The sequence below is a fragment of the Colletotrichum tamarilloi genome (genome assembly GCF_030869305.1).
Source record: "Colletotrichum tamarilloi strain Tom-12 chromosome Unknown Scaffold_1.1, whole genome shotgun sequence".
Taxonomy (NCBI): domain Eukaryota; kingdom Fungi; phylum Ascomycota; class Sordariomycetes; order Glomerellales; family Glomerellaceae; genus Colletotrichum; species Colletotrichum tamarilloi.
Genome location: NW_026849384.1, coordinates 1685888 through 1708468, shown reverse-complemented (window position 1 = coordinate 1708468; position 22581 = coordinate 1685888). Strand labels below are relative to the sequence as shown.

The following is a 22581-nucleotide window of genomic DNA, read 5'->3' as shown; positions in this document are numbered from 1 at the left end:
CCCTGTGACTTCGATCATGTGGCTAACCTCACTGGTCATCAGGTCAAAAGTCAATGCAGGCACACCCTAGAAAGCTGAAGCTTCCCGATCGCATGTCGAGCGGATGTTTCAAATGCGGCCTTGTATAAGTCGAAGGTACCTCGAAAAGAAGGGACTTCTGCTTTCGTATCGAATAACTCAGAGTGCTGTACGCTATCTTCAGTGCTCTTCTGACTTTGACGACTTCCAACTGGCCACCGCACCAACTATCTCTCTTCTACGAACCATCCAAGTTGACGTCCGCCTCACACGCGTAAGTACTTACCTTCACAAGCCAATAATCGCGGCTTGAGTCTACGGGGGCTCTGAAATACGCTTGAGGGAAGGAGATCTCCAGTGTCCCGGAATTCTGTGTCAATCCCCGACCTTGGTCTTCTTCAGACAGATTCCTCCTACAGAGTCCTAGTCAGAGTGGTTGAGAATCGAGTTAGACGTCACTCTCACGATGCCTGTCATGTTCCAACTGTCCTCAATACCACTAATATGATGCCTCTCTCGAGGTTTGTTGGGATTGTCTTGGTCCTTGTGGTTCGGATTATTATTCTCCAGGGGACACAAACTCATCTATATTCACTCGGAAGTCTGTTCAGATGAATGCATTTTGGAAGAGCCCGCGAGGCCTTGACCTTTCAATCTCATATGAACCACCTATGGCTAGCGTTTCTTAACAGGCGCTGTAAGCAGTCTCGACCGTGCCTGCTACGCCAGGTACTCGCAACTTGCATCGAACCATTCGTCCAAGACATGCAGTGTTGTCGATGTTCAGTCTCCCCTAGTGTCTCGGCAAAGGCTACCTCGGAGTCATGGAGTTTGCGAGAGTGACGCTTGTTGACCTGGCTTGGAATCTGGATCTTGTGTTGCCGTTCAAATACTCTTCCTGAACAGATGTGAAACAACTTTGGCGGTGAAACTGGCCTTTATCCACTTCTCCCACTGCACCTATACCAACTGACGCAGAAAGTATCGCCCGATCCGATTGAGAATCAAGAGACGAGATCACCGGCACCGAAAGTCAGTGCCATGAACCCCATGTGGACCGGCCAGTGACGGCCGACAAACACATTGATACTCTTGAGGTTCTTTCCTCTATCTTTTGAAAGGCTTAGATGATGTTTTGCCTGCAGAAATATAAGCCAAAGTCTGCGTTCACCGTAACGTCTGCATCTATTCAGAAACAATCTTTCTAGCAAGCTCGCCCATCTATGTGATAACTGTACAGCTGTCGCCGAGTTCGTCTTAACTGGGTTGGCTTGTCTCCGCCCTCAACCTTTGGCTTCCGTTTGGGTACTTGCAGACCATTGAGTCATCTAAAATGATAAGCATCAATGTGATCTTCTGCAGTTGTGCTATAACCATCCAACATAGCTTGAAGGGATGTCTCTATTCGGCTAATTATCTTTAGGATTTTGGGCCTCTACTTCTACGATATTCCAGACCCATCTGCTTGTAACATCACATCGTAGCGTATTGCTGCGTTTTAAGCATGGGCTGTTGGGTGGTAATATCTCTAGGCGATCTAGAGGTTCTTAGTCGTGGTTATCTATAACTAGAGTAATAAGATAAGTAAAAAGGAACCGAAAAACCAGCTGGCCTTTACGGCTTCGTCTTTACTATCCTCATCCTAACTCCCTATATCTCTACTATACCCTCTTTAATATTTATATTAATAGTAAATTCGTCCTCTAAACTACTTAAAATAGATTAGAATATATAAACACTCGAGACCTTACTATTTAACGCTTTATACTTTTATATTATATTATACTTTTCTTTTTAAATATTATTTATATTATTATCCTCTTTTTCTTTATCGCTAGCCCTTTTACATCTTCCTCTTTTATATATTCCGGAATATATACTATGAAAACACTGAGAGATAAGATAATTAATATCTTATTATAGTGATTAAAAATTTAAGAAATAGACGAACTAGAACTAGAGTAAATTAGGAGAGGACGAGAGATCTTAAGAGGAAAGCAGAACTATTTTTTAGAACGGCTCATTCTCTAAATAATCCAACGGGGATTATATAAAGATTCAATGCTTTGCGCAAGGCCAGGTTAACAACAAGGCTAGTTCTTTTATAAAAATTCATCAAACTGCCCTTCCCTTAAAAAGGGTATTCCCTTCTCAGCGCCTTACGAGGTGAAGCTAATAGCGGTCTGGGATCCTTTATCAGTAGCCAGTGTCGTTATTCTGGATTTCTGGATCATCTTCCACAGCATTTTTACACGTTCATTGAGTCGAGAAAACCATTTCGAGGAGACAGCGATGGCACCGGGATGCCCGTTCAAGAACGGCCCCGGCGTCCCGAAAGTGTGCCCAACTTTTATGGGTCAACCGGAGCTTGTACCGGCCGCTGCCACCGGGTGGCTGGAGTTCCTGGACCTTGCCCAATTCGGACGGGATACGTATCTTTTCTCGCCCTGCCATGTGCACCACGGAAGAGAAAAATTGGGGAAAGAACACCTCAGCTGAGCCCTCAGCCACGGGCAGCTTTGCTGGACGTAGCGGCGCAGCATCCACCAGGAATCCACCAGCCCAACCAATGTGCCAATGTCGTATTACCGCGTTGCATGTCTGTACTCTCTGAGGTGGGAATCCATGGCAGCCGCCGAACCGAACTGACTCTGGGCGACAAGACCAAACTTCGACAAGTTTCCTTCGCCCAAAGCCGTCGTCATCCTGCCAAGAAACGAATGGCAAACTGCGAGCGCACGCCGCGTACGACGTAAACCTATTCATATATTCCACTCAGCGCATAGCTAGTTTCGCGCCAACTTCTACATTGGCCTTTTCCCTCCCTCCGCTCAACAGATTTCCCAAGCATCCCGCCTTGCAGCTACACGCCCACAACCGCGCTTCCCGACTGATCGCGCCGAGAGACACCACCAAGAATCACCAGCATGCCCAGCACGAGGGTCCGCAAGGTCTACAGGACCGACGATGTCGTGGACCTCAAGGATGAAGAAAAGGAGCAACTGCTCGAGGTACGTTGAGCTACTCGCAATTTTTCCAAAGCTTGACCGTTAGCTGACAGCTCTACCCCTCCAGAGCTACCTCCCAGACGGCCCACCCCAAGACGCACGACGACAATGGCGCGACGATGATATTCCTCCCAAGGGCAGGTTCGGCCTGAGACGCGCCCTTCGCTCGAAGGTACACCTTGCGATTTACACAGTTCTCCACGCCATTTTCTCTTTGTACATTCGGATACGACAAGCATGGCATCTCGTGTGCTACCACATATCCTCCATCATGTTCTACCACCACCGAACCCCGGAATATATCGAGCGGGATGTTGTTGGTCTGAAGAAGAAGCCGAAACATCTCAGCGTCATTTTAAAGCGCGAACCAAGTGGGAGACACGGGGCTGAGTTGGAGAGATTGGTCGCTGAAGCGGCCGAGATTGCCGTATGGTGCGTCTGCGCCAAGATTCCCGTCTTGACGGTGTACGAGCGGACAGGTAAGCTGCTGATTCTACGTGTATATCCCATCACCCTGCTGACTTTTCCTCCCCCAGGTCTTCTTAAGCACTACCTTCCTCACCTGCAACAATCGATTATCCAGAAGTCGCGATCCTACTTCGGTAGACACCAGCCAGCTTTGACCGTGGCCATGCCGCACGCCGACGACGTCCTCGAGTCCCCAGCCCATAGAGATTTCGCGCGCAACGACCCACGTCACCTCAAGGTTCTCTTCATCTCCGCCGAGGATGGGCGGGCGTCCATGGTTGATCTCACTCGCACCTTGACCGAGATGTCACAAAAGGGCAAGCTCCACCCCCGTGACATCAGCACAGATCTGATCGATGCGGAGCTGTCGGAGGGAATCATGCCGGAACCCGATCTGCTCATTTCCTTCGGTCCTTACGTCGACCTCGATGGCTACCCGCCTTGGCCCATTCGCCTCACAGAGATCTTCTGCTTGCCGGATAACCAGGGTGTCGGATATCAAGTCTTTTTAAGAGCGCTGCTCAACTTTTCCAGCGCACAGTTCCGCAAAGGCAAATAGAGAGGTGTTTGGGTTGCGTATACCCCCATGAAAGATGTCATGACGTTCCCTTGAGCTGGTCTTTGGCGGAAGATACCCGCATTTCCCGCATCGTTTTGTCCCACCGATAGACAGGTCCGGTTCCGACGTTGTAGTTGTAGTAATTATCAGTTCCTTCCTTCACCATCGCTCGCCTGAATGTGATGTTGATTCTCCCGCCATCCTCCGCATTCTTGCCCGTTCGCTTGGGTATCGAGTGAAGCCAATTCGACTGAGTGCGTCCGCGCATGAGGATCATGTCACCGCTGGCTAATGGCAACTTGATTTGTTTGGGCTGCGGTCTATCCGGATGCTCATTGTCTGGGGGTATCGGCTTGTGCTTCATGAGGAAATCCCTCCTCGCGCCGAGGGAGAAGGAGGCGATGGCTGGATCCGGACCAAGAAACCTCTCATCGTCGCTGTGGAAGGAGATGCTATCCGTGCCTGAAGCATAATAGTTGACGAGACAGAAGTTGAACTTGCAGTCTGTGGCGGTCTCGGCTGAGCGACGGAGGTCATCTAGACATTTGGGGATTGGCCGCGGTGGGTATCTCTGGTACAGTTTGTCAACGACTTTGAAGCCGGACTTCCTGTCTATGACGGAGCCATCGTCGTCGAATCGGGATGTGTCGTCCAAGCCAAATACTGTGGTGTACCTATCCATGTGAGTTGGTTTCATACCTCCAAACATAAACCTTCTGCTTACCGTGGCGTGCGAATGTGGGTTTGGAAGCCGCCTCTCTTAATATCATACTCCACTCGATAGAATGGCAATTCGGACCGAAGAAACTCAAAGAGATCTTTAGCCATGTACGACGGAATGTAAGGCTCAAAGTACACCAGGTCGAGGTCTGGTTGGTCATTCATGTCTTTGCCTGGACGGGCAGGGAGTGACGAGAGCTCTTTACTGATGCTTGTGGGAAGCTCTGAGATAGGTATGGGATAATTGGCGTGAGTGGACTGGCCGACCTGATACTCATGAATTTCTGTTAGTGGTGAATTCTAGAAATGTATTTGAGCCGCAACGAGACATACGTTTTCGCTTGACTCATCTTCCTTACGCGGCTTCTTCACAGATGGCGTGAAGAAGGAGTCCAGAGTTCGCTTCTTCGACATGATATATGAAGGGCTTCCAGACAATGAGAAGTGTCGTGTAAGTTGAGGGCGAGCTTGGATGAACCGGCGCCCGTTGAGCAGTAGCCACATGCAAATGATGGCTCTAACCAATAAGCAGCAGCCGGGATCCCAGTCTGAAAGACCCTTAACTCTGCAAATGAATCTTAACAAGACACATACTCTACAACTAATACGAAAGCTGATGTGACCAGTCCCTCACATTCCTCTCAGACATGCCTGTCGACCAATCATCAATGACGCTTAGATCACGAAGCTCCAGTGACATCATCCTGTGGCGTCCAGGCCCCACTCCAGCACCCGCCGATCCTCAGCCTCGCCAATACGCCACATCTGGGACCCCTGCCCCTCAGCCCTAGACGGAGGTTTTTCCTCAGCCTTGCCCCTCCATGACTGTGCCCGATTATCGACTCATCAACATGGCGGTAAGTCGAGACCCCTGCACGGCCGACCAGCCTTAGTACTTTGAATATTGTACTAATATCATCGTGAAGGACTCGAATTCCGATATGATTAGCCTCCGCGCGCCTCTTGCCCGCGCGGCTACTATCCTTGACCGTTCCCTCTTTTCTAAAAAGTTGGAACTCGCTGCCGCCACGGTCAAGGACCCCCGCAACATCTCAAAGTACCGCAAACAGCTGGAAAAGGGAAATGAGCTTCTTAGACTTGACCGTCTGGATTCATGCAGAACTGATCCCAAGTCATCAAATTTGAAATGCCTTTTGTTGCGACCTGGCGTGAAAGCTGATAGTGTGTACCCCGCTTATGCTTGCTACATGTCTTGAGCCTGTGACTGACCCAGAACTCAGCACCGACGACATGGGGTCCTGTCTTCCAGGAGGGTATCAAGACTGGAGAGCTGGATGTGGTTCCTTACGAGCTGCAGCTCGACTATGACTACTGGAGCTACCGTGAGTGCGGTTTGTACGGAACAAAAAATGTGACTTTGCTAACCCCTGACGAAGTTGATGTGATGACATCCATCTTGCCTGAGGAACTTCACGTAGAGATCCCAGTCGGGTTCAATACGGCTGGACATGTTGGTACGTCGCCCGAAGTGAAGCCGTGAAACCAGCCACTGACCCTCACAGCGCACCTCAACCTTAAGGAACAGTACCTCCCTTATAAAAAGATCATCGCAGAGGTTATCCTCGACAAGAACCCCAAAATCACCACCGTTATCAACAAGGTGGATGATGTCGGCGGCAACTCTGTGTTCAGGACCTTTGCCTACGAGGTTCTCTGTGGACCCGAGGATATGAACGTCGAAGTCAAGGAGAACGATTGTGTCTTCCAATTCGACTATTCCAAGGTGTACTGGAACAGCAAGCTCGAGCCCGAACACACTAGGCTCATTGGCATGTTCAAACCGGGAGAAGTTGTCGTCGATGTTATGGCGGGTATTGGACCGTTCGCCGTGCCGGCAGGAAGGAAGGGTGTTTTCGTCTTCGCCAACGACATGAACCCCGAAAGCTACAAGTACTTGAACGCAGCTGTCCAGAAGAACAAGGTCCAGCAGTATGTCCGTCCATACAACATGGACGGCCGCAAATTCATCCAGGAGGCCGTTCACCAAGTCTACGACGCTTCTAAGAAGGGAGAGGGCGCTGTCATCAAGCCCAAGCAATCGAGAAGCAAACCTCAGAACCCCCCTCCTCAGCCGAAGCACATCCCAATCCCTCCTACAATCTCGCACTTCGTCATGAACCTACCAGCTTCGGCTTACACCTTTGTGAACCACTACAAGGGCATCTACAGTGGACACGAGGAGCTCTTCGAACCTCACACGTCTGCGAAGCTACCCATGGTTCACGTCCACTGCTTCGCCCTCAAGAGCGACGACGAGGTACCCCTGAATGACATCCTCGAACGTATATACGCCGAGATCGGCGTCAGGTTCAAGCTTGGAGACGCGGATAAGCAAGGGGAAATGACCATTTACAACGTGCGGGACGTTGCTCCGAAGAAGCGCATGTTTTGCGCGAGCTTCCGTATTCCTCCTGAGGTCGCCTTCGCGAAGGAAAGCTGAGATTCGCCCGCTCGGTTTACAGAATCGCCGTCCCCGCAGGCATAGTTCGATGTCACTGTCACCGAGATGGACATGTCGATGCCGGCTTGGTGACACAACTTCTCAGTGACACCTTAACCCGGGGGACACCTCTTTCATTCACGCCACACGGGAAGCCTCACCATCCTCCACGACCGTGACCGATATCCCATCCACGCCGTCCAGGCCTTTACCAACCCCGCCTCGCTTCGCCCAACTTGCAGCCGGTGTAAGGCTGACAAAGCTCTCAGCAAAGAGCTTCCCCGGCGCCTCTCGTATATCTGGTGTACCTAGATGGAGGACTTACCTGATCGGCCGTCGTGCATGAGAGGGGGCTGGTCAACAGAGATAACGTACGGCCACCTGACGGTGTCGTGACGGGAAACCTTGGCCATCCTTCATTAAATGCGGAGAGTGAGGAGTCTGCGAAGTGAAGAGAAAAGAAAGAACAACAGGAGATGGCGGAGGAGGAGGAGGAGGAGGATGAGGCAGGTCCACCTTGTCTCGACCCTCTGTGTCGCGGCGACTACAGCTTCGATACCGACCAATACCGATCTCCAATCGCACATTCCTATATCTGCTCCTCGATATACATGCAATCATGACTACTTGCATTCATCCCAGTTGTGCATATGCGCGCCCCATCCCCCTTCATCTATGAACCCTGGTGGTAGTGGTGGGTTGTCGTTGTCGTCGAACGCCGGAAACCACCACAACGTCCAGCATGTGATACCGCCAGCGCAATCCCGCCCAGTCCAAGGGTTCGGCGTGGTCGAACCGTCGAAGGGACAGCCCCTACCTCACCTAGACCGAGCCTCCATCTCGCGACGCCGCGCGACGCCGTGCGACCCCATCTTCGAGACGACCCCAGTCCCGCCCAGCCGAAGGTCAAGGTGCAGCATCCCGTTCGTCCCCCGCCCCGTATCGCCCCCCTTCTTCTTCTTCTTTTTCTTCTTCATCAAGTCAGGGCTTGGTACAGCTACATCCACACGAAACGCGTCTTCATCATCTGTCCTTCTTTTCGCCTGGTTTTCAGGCGTCGCAGCGGCTGCACCATGACATGTAGATGATGACGAGGGGTTTTGCTCCGGTGAAGCGGGGGCGGCGCCCAGAGGAGAGCATGGCAGGGCCTAGAACGCGAAGGGACTCGGCACCTCTGTGGTTGTCCCATCCCGCCGCCACCACCTTCAACCACCTCCTGCAACCTGTCAAAGCTGTATGTGTATGTGCATGTCTTGTGCGTGTGTGCTTCCTCTTGTCGACTTTGCGACAATCCGGGGATATGTCTCAATGGGCTGTTGGTGGTGTGTTTTGCGCACCGCGAATCCAATATCCCGTCAATCCCTCCAATTCCCGCCAAACATCATGAACAACGTCCTCAGTATACACCACATCCCAGCCTTGAGCATCCACATCATACATCTATCACTATTTACTAAATCCCGTCGCAGCGGCAGCGGACCCGCGCCCTGCCGCGGCGCCGCGCCGTTGATGGGCCCAGAGTGCCCCCCCCTTACCCCCAGCCAGCCTCTCGGGGAGCAGGCGGAAGGGGAAGGCAGGGAACCATTCCTGGCTCGGGCGATAGGTATTACTCAGAAGCCAAAATGATGTTGCCATTTCCCGAACCAAGATTCCCGTTGAGTTGTGAGAACGTCATCTAGTCCGGGAAAACCCACACTCCCTATCGCGCTCATCATTGAGCGGCTTCTCTCTCCACGGGCCCCCAGTGTTTGAGCTCTCATCCAACCGTATAATTTCTCGTCGCAATGTCTATATCGGTTTGCATAGATACTGTGGGTACTCCCATCGTATGCATGATATGGGGTAGGGTCTTTGGGAGATAGGGAATAGAGAGACGGCGTTCGTCTCTGCGTGTAAACATATGTAAAAAAGACTGGGAAAATGGAGCATGGGTACGAGGCATGGCGTGCATGCTGTACGTTGTACGCCCGTAGAACGCATGCCGCGACGTTGCAGTATTCCCTGGGGTCAGCAACGCCAGCGAAGCACATGTGCATGTAGATGTATGGGTGTGGATGTTGTGTGAGGTTCAGCATACTCCCCCTCCAAAGATCCCTTACAGTACAGGTATAGATACCCTTCGTGCCTTCGCCAACTCTTACGCCATACAAGGATACCTAAGACGCATGTATTGGCCCAGATAACCTGGACAAGTAACATTCCGGAGCGCCATGAAAGGTTCCAATTGACCAACGTATAGACATGGTTACACAAAGTGAAGAGCTGTGCCTAGAAATGGGAGCTCCGTCTGCGCCAGCTCGCGCAGGAGAGGCACCCTCCCCTCCCCGCTATTTCACCTGCCGTCATGCGAGGCGAGTTTCGGGACTATGGGTGTTGGGCATGATGATGTGCGTAAACGGCTGAATGACACATCTTGAGCTCGGAAAATGAAATTCAACTTCAATATCGCCCTGGATTGTTAGTTCGACCCAGTTCGGTTGTTATGGAGACAGGGCGTGTGTCTACACAAATTACGAGACTATCTCTGCAGAGCCTCTTGAATCCTGGCATCGATCGATAAAGTCGACAAGTAACAACTCCATGTAGCTAGTTCCTCTATGGGTAGACCCTCCTCTACTATGGAGAGATACGTGGTAAAAATTCCCGAAGAGAATTGCCCTGTCAGATTGACACAGTTGGTTGGTTTTGCTGATCTGACTCTTGCAGCAAGTATTGTAGATCAAGTCTTAGTGTACTGTGTACACCACATCACACTCACAAACCAACGAATTGGGCAATCCGAAATCGAAGCAGATGTTCAGAACCCGATAGCTATCTGTAGGTCACTAAAAATCACCTGATCATCTCGCGCTCAATTTTGTTTTCCCACGGGGAAAAAGGCAAGAACTCCGCTTCTGTCTCCATTCCCCAGTCTCTGGGGCGCGGCAGCGGCTCAATCACGTAAAAGCCAAGAAACCCCCCTCCGTCTGCGTCAACCAAGTGAAGTCCGAGTCTCTTTATTCGTGGTTAGTGGAGAAGTACTGGAAGCGGGCGGGGGGATAGAAGAACCACAACTGAAGTTGGTCTCATCCCCCAAACCAAGCCCAGCGTGTAAGCCAAACGCGCGCCGGCGCAAGGTACAAGAATAAAACCACGCATAGAACGAAACATCAACGCCTCAGCGCCTTGATCGACGATCTACTCTTAGACTAAGACTGAAATCTGATTAACTTGAGCCTAGCATCCGCTGTTTCTCTCCGTTTCTCTCTGTATTCGTATGTGTGTGTACGTGTCTTACATTTCTATAGTTCGTACACCCTCAAACGGGCGTACTCGTGGTGTAATTAGCTTAGCGCCTAAAACCTCGCCAGTCCTAAGAATACACACAACACGTTCACGGCGAACCTCCGTTATGATATCCGTATCGGCCCTCCTTTTCCCTCGGGAACAACAAACCAGCGATGGGGATAAAGGAGCAAAACAACTGATCACTGACTGGTCGACGGCCCCCTCGACGGACCACGAAAATAAAACGGGGGCGGCGGCCCGCCTCTCCAATGCGTGCGTCCCCTTGCGCCCTTTTCCTTTGAAATTCGGCCGCCGTACCACCGTGAAAAACTCCGGCTCTCGTGGGAAAAGCTCCGCAAACGGGGGGCGAAAGAGAAACGAACCCGGAGGCGGAGGCGCCATTTTCACGCGCTTCCACTGGATGCTACTGGGCTAGGTTCCGAACTGCTTGGGTATGCTTAGTGAAATGTTCAAGCCCGGACGAAGCCCGTCGCAGAGGGGAGGAAGAAAAATCTCCTCTCTATCGGCCGGGAATACACCTGAGGCTTGTCCGTACCCTGAGGCTTGAGACAGCCAACCCCTTCCCGTGCTACCCACCACATCACGATGCTATCTAGGTATCCATCCTTCGCCTGGCAGAGATGTGAGCCGTCGAATTCGACAAATACGCCCGCCAGAGCCGCCCTTCGCTTGCGGCAGGCACAGATAAGCGTCGTGATCCGCGACAGAGCCGCCGAGAACGAGGAGCAAGCCGATTCAGCACACGCCTCGTTCGCCTCATGCATCCCACCATCTGGGTGCGCTATCACACTATCTGGCAAATACTTTATCCAGCGAGCCTCATTGAGGCTCGGGTGTGTGTGAGTGTGTGTGTGGAAACTAACTAACCTACCTGCCAACCCCCATCCCAAAGACGACATGGCCGGCCTGGCTGGCCGGCCGTACTCATTGACTGACTGATCAAAAGTCCTCGCGATAAACGTCCCGTCACTTGTCAGCTCGCTATTCCTGACGCAAATGACATCTTTTCGCTCTCAGTCCTGCTTTCGTTTTGCCCTCTGCTTTTGCACCCTGCTCCAACCTCCGAATCCTCCTTTCATCGCCCCGATCATGAACCAACAGAAAAAAGTGCTACACCTGTCCAAGCTTTATCAAAAACATAATAATCTATCCGTACCCCCTCCCTCCATCTTCCTCTATCCCGCAGTTGCCTAGCTTCTCCCACCTTATCGGAAGTCCTCCGGTGAAAGCTCCGTAACCTGTTGACGTGGGTAGTTCTAGACCACACCCCTCGCATAACCCAAAACGATCCCAACTTTTCATCACGTCTTGCTCGGTCTACTCTCCGTGCCCTGAGAGTAGGTAGGAGGAGGCGGGGGAAAAGTAAACATGACGTCTGGTTTCCCCTCCTCCTTTCCCTCCTCCTCCTCCTCCAGACCGGAGACAGAAAGACAGAGCCTCATAGCGGTAGGTAGAGACGGTCCCAAAAGGTTGACAAAACCCAATAAGCCCGTCTTCAACCGCACCCGGCCGCCCTGCTCTGCCCCGCGAGGCACGTCCTCTGTCCCAGCATTGCGAACAACATACCGATACCTTACCTTACCTTACCTTACCTTACCTTACCTTACCTACAACACCGGCACCCCTTCCCCGGTTCCCCGGTTTGTAAGCAAAAGCGCACGTACGCCCTTTACCCATCATCTGTTGCAAGATCGTGGGAAAATGGCCCATGCCCTGCTGCAACCCAGGAACAGCACAGATGATCATATACATCATACACACACCCCTTTGACTCTTTTTTCGTCCTTCTCATCGTCTAAAGGAATTGAATTAGGTAAATAGTTGCCCGTAGCTTCCCCCGACCTGTCCGGTCAGCCGCGCTGCCGGTTGTACCTGGCTAGCCCTAGTTCAGACTTGTAGAGTCCAGTTGTAGTTCAGCAAGGCCTTTCCCTGGTCGAGTTGAGTCCAATTCCTATACCGGAAACTCTGTGTCCAATACGATACATAGTACTCAACACACTCCGCGTTCCTTGTTGAGAAGCTATTGGCGACGATAATCCCATCTTCCTCCCTTACCCCGGATGCCGGCCACCGCGGAAGTCTGGATTCATTGCCGGTGGCGCGGGGAAGCAACGGCACCTTGGCAGGGGTAACTCCATGATGATGTACTGTCATGCTGCTGCTGACCTGCCTTCAAAACGCCGTGTTCAACATGGAGACAAGTTTGGGCCTGCGATCACGAACGGGGGCTAGGGTATGCGCGTAGGAGTTATCAAGGCTCATATCACATCGGCGTTTGCGTCGAGGTGCGCATAGCTCTTGGACCTAGACCGAGCCGCAAGCCGCTGGGCAAAACCCATCGTCTCCCGGCCAAGCCTCCTCATACGGAACTTCTGGGTTGGAATGCGAGCTTGCTCACCCTTTGCGAGGCGTCGCGAACGGCCTGGGTCAGTGAACGCCAAAAAAAACAAATTCTGCCCACGTCCCTGAATGAAAGCTGTGTAACGTGTATACCTATGCGAAGGTTCCCCGCGGAGAAGAGAGGAAAAGAAGCTCGACGTCAAATGAAGAGAGCTTCCGCAGCTTAGGTCTTGGCTCGAACTTGAACTCGTTCGTTTTTCTTTTCTTTTTTCTTTTACTGGCTCGTCGTATGAAGTAGGTACACGCATTCAATAAGCCCTTGTCGAATTATACGATGAAAGCTTCCCTTTTCCCCGCGTTTTGCAACTCACATAGTTTTGTGTCTTGTCATCTATAGACTTTCTTCTCTTGCGGAAACGTGGCAAAAAAACCGTTTGGTTCTTGCGCCGTACAGAAGTATCAGACATTTCTTTTTGGTATCTGCACGTCTGCAGGTAAAAGTATGTAAGCTCACCCTCAAAGGCTCAACCCCGCGTCGTCGCGCCACCCCAAGTCGGTGACAAACAGGCATCCGGAAGGGGGAACCTCAGGAACCCCTGTCCCTGCTTGACTTTGTGGTATATCACCGACCCCAGAAAGTATCTTATTGGTTCCAATGAGAACAGATCTCAAACACGTAAGATTCCCCCAACGTCTGGGGAAGAATGGGGAAGAGAAGAAGACCGAAAGACGTATTGGGTCGGGATTGCTCGGGCCAGCGTTGGGGCGTGCGACTGAATTTCCGCTTACCACCACCACAGCCCATCGGATAGGGAACGAACGATGAGACGGGTATGCCCGGAGCAAGATTCCTGCGTGCGAATACGGCGCACAGTCCGAGATGCAATACCTGGAAAGAGAGGAGACGAGAGGGGGTGTGTGTGTGTGTGCAAGTTCCAGATGTTTTGAACCGCCCGGTTCCAGGCTGAGCAAACCTGACGGATGCAAGCTGAAGTAAAGAAACGCGGGGAAGCAGCATCAGCAGTTCCGGTTGAGCTTTGAGCTTCAGCGGCGGCACGCACTGCAGTCAGCAAGCAAAGCATTGTCGTTGTTTGACGACTGCGAATAGCCCGCTTGGGGAATGCTCACTCGAACGGAAAGACTCGGCTCTTGTATGGGGTCTTTCCACCGGCCCGTCCGAGAGTTTACGGTCCGCCTCCGGTCATTCAATCGGCTCTCCTCCGTCCAGAAGCCTAGGTAGCTCCCGTCCATAGGCAACCCTGGTAGTTGGCCTCCCGAACCTCTTTTCGGGCCAGCGGGCTTAGGAGGCCTGCCTCCCCACCTACCGCAAACGCGCTCCTTCCTGGATGGCGAAATTGTAGGCGTCTGCAATAACTTTCTTAGTGTCAGCCGCGAATGAGGCCTACTGAGCGTCACATTTCAGTAAGTTACACTTCAATGTGATGAGCTCCAGCCAATCGTCACTGGCCCGCTTTGTCCAGGTAGCATGCCCCAAGGACCATCGTAATCTTCTCTCTCGGCCGGCACGAGTGGATGCGGATGATATGGCGTAATATCCCAAAGATAAGCCGACTTCGGCCTCGAAGCTCGCAAACAGACCGCAGCCTGTCGACAACCTTTGAGGTATCGTGACGTGCACTCTCGTTGCAACGCAGGATTCTCTCTCCTCTGGGACCAGATGAACGCCCTGCGAGTTGATCACCAAGACTGGATAGCCCGTACGTATTTACGCTATAGACTAGGTTTCTGGGCGGGAGGGGTCCCGGCCATCTCCCGAACACGGTCGAGGCCGTCACACCGCAGATACTTCTCGGGTGTGCGGCAGAAGGGGCTCGGCCTTGGTCCAAACAGGTAGGAGGTAGTGGTGTACTATGGAAGCCTCTTTCGCAGGCAACCAGCCAGGCAGCCAACAGCGATGAGGTTTCCCTGGGCGACTGATATCGGGTTACCAGATGAGGATATTACGGGGCGTGTCAGCTTGCAGCCGGGGAAAGGGCGGGAGTGCAGATCTTCCCCGTACCCAAAGTGACGTGAAGGGATTCGGCGGAGTCAACTTGCATCAACTTTGCCAGGTGGAGAAGGGGCAGGAGTCCAACGTTGTCGCATAGCCCGTGGAAAACTCACCAAGTCGCCGAATCATCAAAATGTTGCGATGGGTATGAGGTGGGCGACGACGTGTGGCCGATGTGTGCGTCAGCCAGTTATCATGGCTTCGGATTGACACTAATATTCAGGAAGTTTGAGGTGAACCTCCTTCGCCCACCAGAGTGCTTAAGCGAGGTAGCCCGTATCTCGCGTCTTCGGGCTGAAAGATACGCATGCCGGATCGTCAGTCTTCGTGGGGGGTGTTGTTGGTTTCGGGATATTTGTGATCTTCACGATAACGATATTGATACACATGAGGGACCCCAGGACTGTGACATGTGTCTGCAGACGGAGCTGCCGCAGGGCTGCGGCGCCTACGTTCTCGTTCTCCCGGACATGTTGCTGAAAACACAAAGAGGCAACAAGGCCTCCAAGGAGGAGGACAACCAACCCCACCCGCGCACGTAAGAAGCCGAGGGCCCTCCGAGCTTTTCACCTCCAGCTGCCTGATCTGATTGTTTGCAGACGTCAGTTCACAGCTTGGTGTTGTTGGCGGTCGCGCAGGTTGCGTGGTTCCAGAGATCCTAGGCATTCCGAAAGACCTCGCGAGGCTATAAGTGACGAGAGCGGAAGTGCACCCCCACCGAGATCCATAGAATGATTGAATCGAGCCACAGTGCTGACCTGTGAACGACTTGCAACGAAGGGGGCGCAGGAGTAGTGGCGTGGCTTGTTCGTGTTTTTCAACGATAGAAACACCATCGCCGACAGATCTAGACTTCGATTGGGTGAACAGTCATCCAGATGGGCGTCTGTAGACTGTAGGTAGCGTGGGAGTGGGGGGCATTCCACACACAGAGAGGCATCTCGTTGCAGACTCTGGATGCAAGAGGCTGTCCTCCCCGACGAGATGGGGGTTGCGGGCAGGGGTGACAGCCCTTGCACGTTTACCAGGATTCTCTGCATCGTGGGTAGCATTCTGTCAAGTCAACAACTTGAGAAGCACCGCATCGAAAGTGCCTCAATGTGACGAGTCACAATATAGAAGACCTAGATCTTTGGGAAGCGCGCACCTAGGTGTGCTAGGCCAAACTCATGAACCACCACTCAACCGTCGTCGAAGACGTGCAGGACGCCTTGGCCGACGAGCGGCGTCAGTTCCAAGCTGCATGTCGTCTCAGGATTCACTTAGCCCTTTTGGTTGCACCAACCTGTTGCAGAGCTGTATCTTCCCACGGACTGTCTTTGCTACAACCATTTGATAACACGACGGACATCGAAATGGAACAAATAGAGGAGTCAATGACGCGAGAGATTTCCGTTGTCTGTACTGCATCAGTCACCTTGCGGAGTTCAGTTCGGCAAGCGTAATAAGATAAACCTCGTCGGCTTGCTCTTTCTTCTATGTGACCCTTTTGCCGGGCGAATGGACAACTGATGATACGAATGAGAACCACCTCATAGGATGGTGATCCGCTGTTCTTTGAGTCTTCCGGAACTAGGTCCTCGGTCTGCTGTCCGGTGCGGGAGGCAAGGCCGGCTTTGGCACGATGCCGGTCAACACCAATTCGTACTTTGGCCCTTGCCAAGCCTAGACTTGTTGGAGGACTTGGCATGGCCTTCACAATGTTCGCATTCGTTCAGCCTCTCTGTGACAATGACTGCGCTCCGTCTGCCACGCGGAGCTGTTACGTCGCGGTCCAGTAAGCACCTTGTCAAAACTCCCAGCATCAATGCCTCGACTCGGATGAAGTTTGGACTCTTGGGTAATTCAAACCCACTGAGCTGTGGTGAGGCATTATACGGTAGACACTCGACCGAGTTACTGCACTTGCGCCGATCAGGGTCCTAACTCTCATGTGCCCTACACCCTGAAGAAAGTTTCGACGAAGCGAACTCTCTCGCCAGTGCGGCTTAGCGGTAGAATCCGGGTCTATTCACTGTGTCCACCGCACGACGGCCGCGCCCGGACCTTGGGCGGTGCGGCTTGGAGGGTCGGCGCGGGCCCTGTCGCCCCGGATCGTACAAGAGAGGAATGCTGAACAAGCTCAGGTTTCTCAAGTACACAGTAGCTGCTTTTACTCGTTGCTGGCGACGTGATCAGTGCTACTTGATCGATGGGGGAGAATTGTGTTTCCGTCCCAATGAGAAAGTTGAAAGTCGTTTACTGGATTGAGGTCCCAGCAGACGGGCACTGCTGAGACGTCTTCTGTGCGAGAGGTGGCTGGCAGTCGTACGGCATGGACCGTTGACTGTTCGAGATGGCTAACAGCATGGGACAGCATAAAAAAGATTGCGAACGGCACTTAGGTACTTCCTGGTTCTGACATCTTGCAGCCGTTTGTTGTCGTCCTTATCTCGTCTCTGGCACCCACACACCCCACTGTTGCCATACTTTCCCAGCCGGGACGAGGTTGGCGACCTGACTCTTAATAAACAGCAACTATGCATATCAGCCGGTTGATAAGGAAAATGGTGGCGGATGGTTTTCTCCGTTGCTAGGTTCGCCTTCGAGTCTCCGGCAGCATCCCGCCATTGCGTCTTTAGTATGGGAATATGAGCTAGTGTGGCTTGCGTCCAACTGCAAGGTCGCATAGCTTCGATTACCTGGCGCTGCCACTGGCTGGGCGGGGCTGATGAGGTGACAGTGCAAGATATTGGCGTCGCTTTGAATGCCCGAGAGACAAAATAGCTTTGCGATGAGGATGCAAAATGACTGGCTGAATAGCTGACTATCCCATTGTCCCGGTCATGCATCGTAGAATGGTTTACTCCGTTCCAAGGTTTTGAACAGAGGCTGTCCGCAAATCTGCATATGCAGTCAAGGTACACGTTGTTAGGATGCCTACAGGCCGGTTCTCAGTAAAGAGAAGAAGCGTCATGTGTCACAGCGGAATATACAGCTGTGTGTAGTCAGGATGTTGTGAACTCTGTCCTCCGTCGCGTCGACCTGCAGCGCTGCATTCTTTCGAGCGCCTGGGCAAGGCCTTGAATGAGGCACGGTTTGAAACATGCGCCTTCGATTGGACGACTCAAGCCGTAGCCGGCGAGGCACGGAGAAGAGAGTGTCTAGCAAGGTATAGTATGGCAAGCCAGGCCAAGGCAGGACAACGACCAGGCAAAACAGGCCAAACAGAGTAGTAAGCTGTACGAATCTGCAGCCGGTATTGCTTCTTCTGTAAGTTTGCGGAGAGAAGGAGGAAAGCCTCGTGGGTTTGATGCGCACGACAAGCAACCGCCATCGAATGGCCTCTGCTCCAAAGGTTCGTGTTTGGCCGACGGGCAATGCTTCTAGTGCGGAGTGTGGGGTTGCTTCAGATGGTGGAGGAAGAAACCGGAGAAGCTGGCAGATGGGGAGGATGAGGAAGACAAGTGTCGGACGATGCCGGGTCGGGTGTGTGCGTAGACAGACCGAGGACAAGGGGAAGAAGTCAAACTGTAATCGTCAACGTATTGGCAACTTGCGTGTTAGTGTTACTCATATAAGATTCGCTATACCTGTGGCAGATGATGCACTGGCTGTTAAGACATGTATGCCCAGATTTACAGCATGGTAGGTTCAACGTAGTCGCTCTCCAGCCCGCGCATTTCATCGCATCATAGGAAATGAATGGATAGGTATTCGGAGAAACGAGGGAACAGACAGCCAGGGTCTCTTCTGTCTGAGCGACTCGTGGTCTAGACCGATCTGCCAAAGCGTCTTAGTAGACTACTGTAGCTGGCACCGTCCCTGCTCTGAAGGGCTACCGTGTTTTCCGACCGAGTTTGAAGGAGCTCCGCCCGCTGTTCAGGGCGGTAATGAGCAGTTCGTCCAGCGAGAAACAGGCGCCAAATAGTTGCTGCTCCATACAGGCCTCCCATCGGTATCTTCAGTGTGCAGCATATTGTTGGAAGGCAGCCTATCCTATCCTGCGAGACACTGAGAGAAAGAGAACGACGGGGCGAAAGAAGCAAATCCAAGGAACTCCAAGGCGAAGCTCCACCGGTTGGCGCTCCAGGAACTGCAACGACCACTTTCATGAGAGCGATACTGAGCTGCATGGCTACAAACGGACGCGTCGAAGGAGAGTGATTAGCTAGGGAAAAGCCTAAGGATACTGGAGATTGAGAAGCCCGTTCAACCCGACGAATGGACTGGCGTGTCTGGTTGATGCCGAAGAGCCGCGGATAGTCTCCTCCAGCTATCAGCTTTGGAATCCTATAGCACTACTACTGTGCGACTGGTAAAACATCTAATATCTGTAAACTGAGCCCGTCAGTTCGTAGTTGTCGAGACCCTCGAGGGTGAACGAGGCATAGATTCTTGGTGTGTGATTTGCTGTCCGCGGGGGATCTTCAAAGCCAAGCCAAGCCGGCTCAACTCTCCCCATCTCTTCCCTGTGGAGTCCGATCCATCCACTGAGAGATAGTCAGGGACCATTGCTTTCAACTGCGTCGAAATGGCGTCTTTCCCATTCGCCCACTATTTCTTTCAGACTCTGGATGCGTCAATTCGTTCTCGCCAGCAGGTTCCGTGGCCGTAACAGTGACACGCGAGATGCTACGACAAGAATAGCCTACGTTTCATGAGACATCTCTTCTGACTCTAACCTCAGCCTAGCTCGGCGTGATTCAGGTCTTGTTGGAGTTGCGATCGAATGAAATACCGTCCCCTATTGGTTAGCAGCTAGTGCATTGTCTGCAATGACCCTGCTTTTGGCTTCAGTCTGGTCTCCTCCTCGCGCCGTGCTCCGTGGTGCTCACAACTTACACCTTCCGTGCATGACATGCCTTTCCCAGGCTCAAGGGGAATGGCTGTTGGTGGCACTGACCAAGTTGACTTTGCGTATACCCCAGAGTGTTCATCCATGTGTTTGCGTGTGCCCAAATCCTGGAGTGCCACTAGACACAGCCAGAGACACAGATAGGCTCGCTGCCTACATGATTGTAGACTTTGTTGAAAACTGGGGAAGCCAAGGTAGGGCGTGTGTTGTCATCCGCAGCAGCACAAAGCACCAACTCGCTGAACCGAGAGTCTCTTATTATGATGCGTCCAGGTCGATATCATTTCATACGACCTTAGGAACCGTGGTTGGAGCAAGCCAATTGCACGTAGCTTAGGCAACGTTAAACCCACGCCTTGTAGTCCTAGTAGGTACTGTATATAGAGTCGCGACTTTCCAAGGGTCAATCTTGCCGCATGGCCCTCGCTCTTTGCCTCTGGCCGCTGTCCGTATTCCGTACTACTACCTACTTCAGCTCCACAACGGCCGCCGGAGGGGCGAGGTATGCGTAAGAAAAGAGCGAAAAGAATGCAATTTCATGGCCAATGATTGGGCTTGTTGAAGGTGAGCGAGGTAAACCAGTTCGCGCCAAGGGGATTGCCTAGCAATCACTACGCTCCCTAGCGGCCGGAAGGAAAAGCAGAGTGCAGTGGTGCGTTGGATGTTGCGCAGCTAACGTCTAGTTGCAGTTCCCTCTTGCGTAAGGTCCCTCCACAAAAGGAACGAAGTTCAAAGAGGCTGGATCTTAGTCTCGCCATTCTTGTGACGAAAGTTAACGCCAGGCCAGGCGGGGTAAAGACTTTGGCGTAACCATGGAGCGTTCCGCCTGTGATAACGATCTAGGTCGAAGCGACTACTATCAGCATAGTGGCCGGCGGATCTGACGTACTGGGAACTGGGGGGAAATCCGGGTTACATTAACCAAGCTTCCAAGTCGTAGGTCGACAGAATTTGTCTGATATGTGCAGAGGTCGCTACTATGCTTGCTTTTGTTGCCTTTTCAGATGTTCCCCAGTTGTTAGTAACTTTGTTTGGTTGGAGACATGGACCCTGAAGTTTGAATAGCCAGCCACCAGGGGGTGGACCAGCCGCTGAGTCCCCAACAAAATGTCGATCGATGTTGACGGTCGGCGAGGGGAAGCCTGAAGTTGGCGCTACCTGTTACCATCGTACATGGCGAACGTCTGATATTGGCAGCCAACGAATTCACATTGGCGGTCAGGGCCCGATGAAGCTGGAGCTGGCGATCAGTGAGCTTGGAGGGATAGCTGACGCACGACTACACGTCAATGGCTAGGAAGGCCATGCTTCCTCGCCTGGTGGCCTGCCATCGCGGCAAAAGAGCATACCAAAACGCAGTTCCGTACGCTCCCCTCACTGCAGGGCTCGAAGCTAGGACCGGGCGTGCTCATAGTGCACAAGGCGTAGTGCATACAGTAGGACCGAGGAATCGAGATAGAGCATCGAGATGACTGTGGTTTATGGCGAGGAGCATTCACTTGGTCGCCGATTCTGAAAGCAATGATGCCACAACCCAACACTGAGGACCATATGATATCACCATACTGGCTGTGTGCGTGTTGTCTTTCCTTCCATGCTGTGGTGGTGTCAGATCGAAAGGCCACGACCAGCTGAGCCGTGACAAGGGAAAGATAAGCAGGGCGGCTACAGTGAGCAGAAGATGCTAAGTAAACGCCCTGGCATGCCTGAAGGGCCGGACCCGACAATGCGTAAGAATACAGCAGAGGTGCATTGCGTTCTTGTGAGCTGGGAGATGCTGATGGCGTAAGGTTAGGAGAAGAAACGAAGCGAGACAGCCAAACTTCCGAGGCCCCAGAAACCGTGGAGCCTATTGATGGGGTCTCCGTGGGGGAACGTATGGAGCCCAGAGGAGAGACGCATTGAACCTGCGGACATTCGGCTGTGATGTACCACCGAGTGTAGTCGCCTGGCTACCTTATGCAACGAGACTCGAGGTGATGCAGCTACTCGGCGGTCGTTCCGAAGCGGATGGATGGACGGTGAAGATGGAAACTTGAAGGTATATGGTTGTTTTCGAGCATTGAGCGATTGCCTACCTTGACATGATGCCTTCCTTGTTGGCTACAGAGTACTTTGTATTAGCAGTTGCAAGTCCCCCGAAAAGCCAGGTACGACCTGTGGCGTCGATGGGGTCTTGCCCACGCGAGTTGACGACATTGTCAATGTGCGTCGCCGCTGGCCCTGTTCAGTGTTGGCTGTTGCCATCTCCCTGGGAAAGAAAGAAAGGGGCCCTGCGCGTAATTGTTAGCGAGGTACGGCTTGCCCCGCAATGTCCAAGTCCATGGCACGCTAAATTACAGAGCCGAGTGACCAGACCGTCAGCCCGGGGAAAGGTTCCGGTCATGCGCAAGTCTCCATCTGTGGCCAGCCACGGCCAGGGCCTTCATCATCCGGCGAAATTGCGGGACAGTTTGGACTTTCTGGTTCCGATACACGCCCCCACGTGATCCGGTACGTTCAGCTTGCCCTCGCCTTACTAAGACCCTGTACGTACCCCTCCTACCTTGGACGGCCTGTCCGAAAGACACACAGCGCAGGAAGGAGGCTCTGGATTTGGATCTTCGCCTGCTCCTTGCTCGACATCAGGGCAGAGTTGCATCTTCTATTCTAATTCAATTCTAATCCAACACCATGCCTTCGAACACGCTGCATGCCGAGCATAGGCACTCTGTCTTGCTCTACTTGCCTGGGGCAATGATCCACGATCGATGCCAGCTAATGTCATTCGTATCCAACATCTCTGCCGCTGACTGGAACCTCCAGGCGGGATCAGCACGAGAAAACCCCCGACTTGCATAGGTATCCGAGCTTTACAAACTGCATCCATAA

The 22581-nt window shown here is 52.6% G+C and overlaps 5 protein-coding genes across 5 annotated transcripts; 3 read left to right on the top strand and 2 right to left on the bottom strand.

The window, feature by feature from the left end:
• Positions 1-2945: 2945 nt before the first annotated feature.
• CTAM01_00565 (Di-trans,poly-cis-decaprenylcistransferase) lies at positions 2946-4053 on the top strand (the record flags this gene model as incomplete). The annotated part of the gene is made up of 3 exons (XM_060516616.1): positions 2946-3029; positions 3094-3505; positions 3563-4053. The coding sequence occupies 3 exons, from the start codon at positions 2946-2948 to the stop codon at positions 4051-4053; spliced, it is 987 nt and encodes a 328-aa protein (XP_060389242.1).
• Positions 4054-4090: 37 nt separating this feature from the next.
• CTAM01_00564 (2OG-Fe(II)oxygenase superfamily protein) lies at positions 4091-5277 on the bottom strand (the record flags this gene model as incomplete). Its single annotated transcript, XM_060516615.1, has 3 exons — positions 4091-4727; positions 4778-5040; positions 5107-5277. The coding sequence occupies 3 exons, from the start codon at positions 5275-5277 to the stop codon at positions 4091-4093; spliced, it is 1071 nt and encodes a 356-aa protein (XP_060389241.1).
• Positions 5278-5594: 317 nt separating this feature from the next.
• On the top strand, positions 5595-7234 carry CTAM01_00563 (Met-10+ like-protein; the record flags this gene model as incomplete). The annotated part of the gene is made up of 5 exons (XM_060516614.1): positions 5595-5630; positions 5700-5955; positions 6015-6116; positions 6171-6248; positions 6297-7234. 5 exons carry the CDS (start codon positions 5595-5597, stop codon positions 7232-7234), a joined length of 1410 nt encoding a protein of 469 aa, XP_060389240.1.
• Positions 7235-7657: 423 nt separating this feature from the next.
• CTAM01_00562 (uncharacterized protein) lies at positions 7658-8311 on the top strand (the record flags this gene model as incomplete). The annotated part of the gene is made up of 1 exon (XM_060516613.1): positions 7658-8311. One exon carries the CDS (start codon positions 7658-7660, stop codon positions 8309-8311), a length of 654 nt encoding a protein of 217 aa, XP_060389239.1.
• Positions 8312-20728: 12417 nt separating this feature from the next.
• CTAM01_00561 (uncharacterized protein) lies at positions 20729-21557 on the bottom strand (the record flags this gene model as incomplete). The annotated part of the gene is made up of 2 exons (XM_060516612.1): positions 20729-20989; positions 21060-21557. Coding segments are annotated over 2 exons (759 nt in total), but the record flags the coding sequence as incomplete, so codon positions are not given.
• Positions 21558-22581: the final 1024 nt, after the last annotated feature.